Here is an 8278-nt window from a genome sequence, read left to right as displayed (position 1 = left end):
CAAGTCCTTAGTTTGAGTTCAGACACACCCGAGAGTGTGCCTGAATCCCTCAAACCAAGGCTTTGATACCAACTTGTAACGTCCTAAAAATCAAGACCAAAAATTTATTTTTCAAATCATACACCGAGCCATAATTATCAATCATAAACATAAGTAGTTATATCAAATCAGAGTATCATTTCAAAACATGTTCATTTTATCAAAGTAAACATCCCAGGCTAAAACTTCTTGGTGTATGCGATGAAGTCAACCCGAACTCCTCCCTCCACTACCGAAAGTACCTGAAACCAAAACTGAAAACCATAAACACGAAGCTTAGTGAGTTCCCCAATCTACCACATACCATACACATAACCACATACTGGGCCTCCTCCCGTTGCATTGGGACGTGCCCAAAATCGGACTCGCTCCGACATCAGGACCCGCCCGACATTAGGCCCCGCATGGCATCGAGCCCTGCTCGGTATACAGATATGTCTCACATAGGCCTCGCCTATCTCTGGGCCTCGCCTGCTATACACATGCAAACGTATAACACACTAGCACATAAAGAAACATACTCTACTGTACTTCTGTTCGAAGGCCTCTCCTAACTTAGGCCTCACCCCTAGTCTACTACTAATGAGCTATGGAGCCCCGTCTACACTCCTGCTGTCAGTGAGATACAGGCCCTCTCTCACACTCACTACTCCCGGTCCTCGCCCCTACTCTGCCAATATTGAGATATGGAACCCCATCCATACTCAGCTAGTGATGAGATACGGACCTCGCCCACACTTACCTCCCTACCAGGCACATACTAGTATCACAAAGACGACAATTATAATCTAACATACATATATAAATCTTCCTCGGGCTTGCCCCGACATCGGACCCTATTCCAGAACATACTACCATATAAACATACTTCAGGCTTGCCCCGACATCGGACCTTGGTCCGAAAACTATCGTACCGACACATACAAGAATCACAACTACCTCTAGCATGCTAACATTCCTCGGGCCTTGCCCGACATCGGATCGTAATCCGGAACATATAACATACGGTGCCTAGGGTTAACCCCCGAGTCTTTCTACTATAAAAATATAATGGGTCGGCATTGTGGCCTTCGACCCATGCACACAGTGAAGAAACTCACCTTGCACTGCTGAAATCCTACAGATAACCCTATGGCTGCTATCTGACAATCCCCAAATTGCTGATTCTGTGGCTCCCCGAGCTACCAATACCAAAATATCACATAGACTGAATCAATAATCCTTTTTAGGGTAAAATGACCGTTCTACCCTCTAGTCTAACTTGGTCCATCTCTAAGGCTCAAGGCATAATATGAGAAGGCCCAACACTAGGTAGGCTTCCCAAGCCCACTAGTGGCCCACTAATGGCACAATTTGCAAAATTGGGCCCAACCCCTCCAACGGTCCTTACCCTAAGCCAAAACAACTTTTTGGCCCACATTATCTTACTTATGATGGCCCACAAAGGCCCAAAGAACCAAATCCCCTTGCATGTCCAAATCAAGGCCCAAACCCGTATCTGATGAGTACGCTAGGCGTACTCCTATGTACGCTAAGCTTACAAGATAAATGGTGCGTACGTTGGGCGTACCTGCATGTACGCTCAACGTACTCCCCTGTTAAATCACTTTCCTATTAACAGCTTAACACTCTATTCCAGAAGCTACAAACACAGTCCAAGTCCTTTTCAACATCTTAAACCATAAAGTCCCTTACTTGGTGGCTTGCAACCCACCAATAGAGCCCAAACTTGAAATGTGACAACTAACTTCCATGGAAATGGTCTTAACTCATGCATGAACCCATTAGGACACCCAAGATGGCAACTTTCTGCCTTAGGGACTCATTTAGAACTAAGAGTAGCAACTCCAAGTCCTAGAAATCGGAGTGGACCACAAAGCTTCAACCTTTGGACCCAAAGTGGTCCAAAAACTCAATCGAAGAGATCTAAGGAGATAATCACCAAGTTTAGATCTTTATACCTTAAAATGGTCAAAAATGGAACCACAATCCTGGATCTACTGCTTCCCCTTTGATCCACCACCTTGCTATATTCTTCACTTGCTTGAAAAATGGCTTCACAACCCCAAAATGCTCTCTAATGGCCTCCAAAGCTCCAAGAACACTTAAGGGAGGATTAGGGTTTCGTGGTGGCTAACTAAAGATGAGAAGGAGGCTAGTCCTTGAGGGTATAATGTTCTTTATATAGTGACACACCCTAAAAATTAGGGTTTGGGGACTCTGAGCGTATGCTGGGTGTACGCCTCTCCGTACCTGCGAACATGCATCCTTATATGCTGGGAATACCCAGCTAAACTCACGCATGCATTCCTTGCATGCATGGTCTGCCTTGTCACAAAACTCCATTAGGGGCTAAAATTGACAATAACTTCAAAGAGCCATAACTGCTTTATTCTAAGTCCGTTTCCGACGAACTTGATATCCATGAAAAGGCGGCGGGAAGCCCTACGCTCCTAGCCATACCCCAAGTCTAAAACCTTCCGGATAAAACCCGAGACCTCATAAAAGACCGAATCACTTATACCATGGGCCTCCGAAACCACAACCGAAGTATTTTTCAAACGGGGTGTTACATATAGTATGATAGTACCCTTCATCATAATCTCTGCAAACACGATTTGATATGTGTAAAATGACGATAATAACCTAACGCTAACTGTAACGCCGTTAAAGTTATGAAATGATCTAATATTAGAATTATTTCATTGCATACATTTGTTCATTTAAAATCGGATAATCAAATGGCCATGTGACAATCTAAACATCTCTAATTATATTTTAATCTCAAATAAACCAATATATATATATATATATATATATATATATATATATATATATATATATATATATATATATATATATATATATATATATATATATATATATATATATATACTATTTGTAACGTTTTGAATTTTTTTTTTCAAAATTTAAGAATTGTTTGTCGGGTTTCAAATATATTTTTAGAAGTTTGAAATACATTTTCTGAAAATCATAAATATATTTTTCTATTAAAAAGTAGAAATTTATATGACATAAAGTTATTTTAAATATAAGAAAATAGACATGATGGTGTGATTTTGTAAATGACTCAAAAGGTTGTAACTTTGTTACCATGAACTTCATATAAGCCTAAATTTATAACTTAACATATCTTTTATTATATTTAAAAAGGTGCTTGAAAAAGTAAATAATAACGAGGTTATCTCCATATATTTATAAAATACATATTTTATGTATATAATAAACTTTAATAATATAATATGTTATAACAATTACTAAAATATTAATATAAGAGAAAAAATATATATAATAAACTCACATTGGATGAGGTTGATGATCTGTAATTATGGAACCTATCAAAGCCAGTTGGGTGAAGAAGAGATATATATATACACAATAACTAAGCACCTTTTCCAAAACACTAAAGCCGCTGCCCCCCAATAGACGCCTCCAAATCAAACGGCTGCCACTGTACTCACCTCCCCATTTCTCCGGCGACGGTGTTCATCACCGTCATCTCTATCCCCTCCCTCCTCCTCGCCGACCTTTCCCACCGACTTACTTCCAGTGAAACGAGTGGTTCAGTTCGTTTCCCATCCCCATATCATATCAGGTTCGATTTCTCATCACCATATCATATCTATTGTTGCTTGATAAAGTATATGATGAGTTGTTATCAGTTTCTTATTGTTTCTACTGAACGATAAATTCCCATTTGTAGTCTGGATTTCTGTTTATTTTTACATGTTGATTTTGCATAAATCCCCTAAAGAATATGAACACCCATTTGTGGTGATCGATTATAGTATATTTTACGAAAAGAAACACTTTTATTCGTATAAATGATAAACCTTTTGGTAATCTTTTTTACACCAACTGATATATAAAGAATACGTATGAGTATTTATATATGTTTTATCAATTACAACTGCTAATTACTAAATATTATTCCGACCGTTTTGTTTTTTGTTTTTTCTTAGATATTTTTTTTTAAATTATTCGGACGGTTTTGCCGGTTTTGGTTTGGTTTCAAGTCAAGTTAAAATGACCGATTAGTCCCTAAAGACTTTATTTTGGTTTCAAGTCAAGTTAAAATGACCAATTAGTCCCTGAAGACTTTATCTAGACTACCCCTGTTTGTTGGGGTTGTATGTGAGCCGCTCATTACTTTTATTTAAGAAAAAAAAGAAAATTTGATAAATGTTTATGACCCAAGCCACAAGCCACCCACACGACTTAACTTTCTGACTAGGTGACATGTGTATTTTTAAAAAGAAAAAAATAATATTTAGATTATATATTTAAAGAATCAAGTTTGTTTTTGGAAACTGTTAATATAGAAAAAATACTATAATTGGTAAAAAAAGTTGTAAAAAAAGTATAATACTAAGATCCTTTATATTTAATATTAACTGTTCATTTTTAATCCCTCTTGATTTCGTATCCAAATTTCACTTTATTTTATTTTATTTATTTTTTTGAAATCGAAAGGAGATCTAATTATCATCGTATAAGAAATCATGTAATATTTAATATAATTATTAAATAAATAATTGTATATACGTAACAATTGCCGCCAATTGCGATGAATTAGGGATGAGCATAGACAGGTACCCGCCTCATTTGGCGAGAATCGGAACCGGAATCGGAACCGACGGTTCCTAGAAAGTTAGAACCAGAACCGGAACCCGTGTAGACAGTTCTTAAATTTTTGGAACCAGTCCCGAAACCGGCGGTTCCGGTTCCCGGAGCGGGTAACCTGGTTACATCAACTTTATTAAAAAATTTCAATAAAACCACAATTTATTTCGGTCAGAATCGAATAAATTCGTATAAAAAAACGGACAAAATCAGACCAACATTTTCTAATTTGGTCAAATTAACACACACACACACACACACACACACATATATATATATATATATATATATATATATATATATATATATATATATATATATATATATATATATATATATAAACCGGTTCCGATGGGTACCCAACGGGTAGCGGTTCCTAAAAAATGAGAACCGGAACCGGAACCGGAACGGCTTAAGGTTGTTCCGTAACTTAGGGAACCGGAACCAGAACTGCTTAAGGCAGTTCCAGTTTTGGAACCGAAAGTTTCGAGACGGTTCCTGTTCTGAAAGCGGGTATCCAGTTCTAATGTTCATCCCTAGTGGAAGGGTGCTAAATGCCCAAACTAAACTGTTTACAAATATGGCACCTATATTATTTTTTATTTACAAAAATGGCCACTATATTATCTTTCCTTATTCATATACGATGTAAGTAACAAAATTGGTTCCCAAAATCTTCCTCTTTTTTCACAAACATACCCAACTTTCATTTTTTTTTTTTTTAAATTTGTTGTTTTAGAAAGCTACATGTTTAATCTCAAACTTTCATCATTTATATATATTTTAATTTTATTTAACTTATGGTTTTCTTTTAGCCTCTTATTTTAATATGTATAAAATAGAGTAAAAAACCATAAGCAACACACAAATATATATATATATATATATATATATATATATATATATATATATATATATATATATATATATATATATATATACTCAATGAGTGAAAAATTAGTTTAAATTGGATTATATAGATAAAAGAGATAAATTAGTTTTCTAATAGAGTAAGGAAAATAGTCATTTCATGTCTTGCCTGAAGAAAAAAAAATACATAGAGATGGTCCAAGTGAATGAAACAGGAGATAGGGACAAAAGTAGTAGATCAGATCAAACCACATGGACGATTTATGAAAATTGCTCTAATATTAATTTCAAAACAAACACAAGTTCTATAAAAATATTTAATGTCTACTTTCTCATCTTCAATTTGATTGGTGTTGTTCTATACTTTTACATATATGAAACCATTTAATATGATGTTTTGTAACATGACAGCTACCACCTTCACTCTACACATAAAAAATGGCAAAGTACCTCCCTCCTGAACTCATCATCAACATCCTCTCAATGCTACCATCAAAATCACTTCTTCGTTTTCGATTAGTGTGCAAATCATGGCATTCTCTCATCTCTTCCCCCGAATTCAGCCAAACTCATCTTCACAATTTCAACAAATTAAACTCTCGCAATCTTGTTCGATGTTGTCTATGGACAGAAAAGAAGGAAGTATACACTATCCATCACAATGACCAACATCTCACTCTCGATGCCCCCATTGATTTCCCCTTCAATCTTCTCCGTGATGAATATGGAACCATATTTTATACACTCATCGCGAGTTGCAAAGGCGTTGTTTGCCTCTACAATGAAAGATCACCAAAAAATGAAATCCTACTATGGAATCCATCCATTAGGAAGAAAATTACCCTAACTCCTCCTTCATACATGCCAGAACTTACTCTCGTTTTCGGGTTTGGGTATTGTGAGAATTCTGATGATTATAAGGTAGTGAGACTTGCATATGATCGAAATAACTTGATCGATAGACCCGAGGTATGTTTTTATTCAACATATATAATATTATACGAATTAATCGATTGGAAGTGATTCGTATACAAAAGTTTTTCTCCATACACAACAATTTATGCTTAGTTGTACAATACAACATTTGAAAACATAAATTGTTGTGTACGAATCACTTCCTTAATCGATAACATTGTTAGTGATTAAGGTTTACGCCCAAGCCCTTTAGGGTTTAGATTAGGTCTCTTATTGGCTTGGGCCTAAACCCGAATCACTAACAAGCATGTCTTAAACTAATTATATTGCCACTTTTTTTTTTTTTTATGTTATTTCAGGTTGAGATTTACACTGTGAAAACCGCGATTTGGAAACCGATCGTGTTCCCTCAAGATTTTCCTTGCTACCATATCCTTAGCGACTGCTCACAAGTGTTTTTCAATGGATCTGTTCATTGGTTAGCAGCTGATTTGGGAGTTTCACATTGCTCAATACTAACAATGGACATGAGTAAAAACGTTTTTGGAGAAATCCAATTGCCTGAGTATCTGGTGCATTATTCTTCAATGGGTTTAACATTAACGGTTGTTGGGGATTATTTGGGTGTGATTTATTCAAACCGTTGTACAGTTGTGGGTTCAAGCACTTACAAGATATGGGTTATGAAGGAGTACAAGAAACCGATTTCATGGACATTGATATATGATGTGCATTATCCGGATACGGATTTAGGGAGACCTTTGAAGTTGAGACATAATGGGGATTTGATAACTGAATCACGTAGATGCAATTTAACAATCTATAATCGTGAGGCAGGGTGTTATACTGTTGCTGGATGTTGTAGCAAAGGTGTTGTATTATGGTCGTTTTCTATTGATAGATATGAAGAGAGCTTAGCATTGTTGGATGTTGAAAGTGATGATAACAATGAAGAGTGATTGGTAAGGTTTGAAGTGATTGTATATTTTTTGTGTGTGTGTTTGCATATATGGTTATTATTATATTCTAATGATTGTGGAATGTAAGTAGGTAACATGGTTTGTTTGTGTAAGAAATTGAAGTCATTTGGCTAGTGTTTGAAGGTGGCTTGACTTTGTACATTACACATTTTTATGTATTATATTTGTGTATATATCATAAACAAATGGGATATTTTCTTTGTTGATGAGTTGATTGCATAATAGATGTTTTGATCGATACTGTTCTAAAGATGAAACATGTGAGGAAGGTACATTATTAAAGCCTCACAAACGATTAATGTATTTTTAGGATGAGAGTAGTTAACATTTATCTGATTAGTATATTGTGTGGAATCAGAAAATTTGAGTTGGAAAAGTAATAGGTAAATTGACTTTCATTAAAAATAAACTCTCTCTATAACGTATCTCAAAAACACTAACCAAAAAGGAAAAAAAAATATTTAAAAAAAAAAAAAATACTTCATGGCACAACTCACGACCCAAGCTGGTTAGTTGCCAAAAATGTGGCCAAAATTTACATCAACTTAATGTAGGTTATACATGAAAAAAGTAAATAAAAAATTTGATTTTAGTATTGATTTTTAACTATTATTAAAGTTAGTCGGTATAGATAGATCTTTTATACTCATTTTATTTTAATGGTTTCCAAAAGTTACATCAATTTATTATTAATTTTAACTATTTTCAAATCATTTTACATATTAATTTAAATCAATGATTATACGGTTATGGATTTAAAAATCCACCTATCTTTGAAAATAACCTATTACAAATCCATGATTAGTTCTATGTTTTTTAAAGTTTCAATG

The 8278-nt window shown here is 35.1% G+C and overlaps 1 protein-coding gene across 1 annotated transcript; it reads left to right on the top strand.

Annotated features, from left to right (window-relative positions):
• Positions 1 to 3438: 3438 nt before the first annotated feature.
• LOC111910620 (F-box/kelch-repeat protein At3g23880) lies at positions 3439 to 7654 on the top strand. The gene is made up of 3 exons (XM_023906446.2): positions 3439 to 3655; positions 5965 to 6522; positions 6828 to 7654. The coding sequence occupies exons 2-3, from the start codon at positions 5992 to 5994 to the stop codon at positions 7425 to 7427; spliced, it is 1131 nt and encodes a 376-aa protein (XP_023762214.1). The 5' UTR covers positions 3439 to 3655; positions 5965 to 5991; the 3' UTR covers positions 7428 to 7654.
• The last annotated feature ends 624 nt before the right edge of the window (positions 7655 to 8278 follow it).

Source organism: Lactuca sativa, chromosome 1, assembly GCF_002870075.4.
Source record: "Lactuca sativa cultivar Salinas chromosome 1, Lsat_Salinas_v11, whole genome shotgun sequence".
NCBI lineage: Eukaryota > Viridiplantae > Streptophyta > Magnoliopsida > Asterales > Asteraceae > Lactuca > Lactuca sativa.
This window is presented reverse-complemented; position numbering and strand designations above follow the sequence as displayed.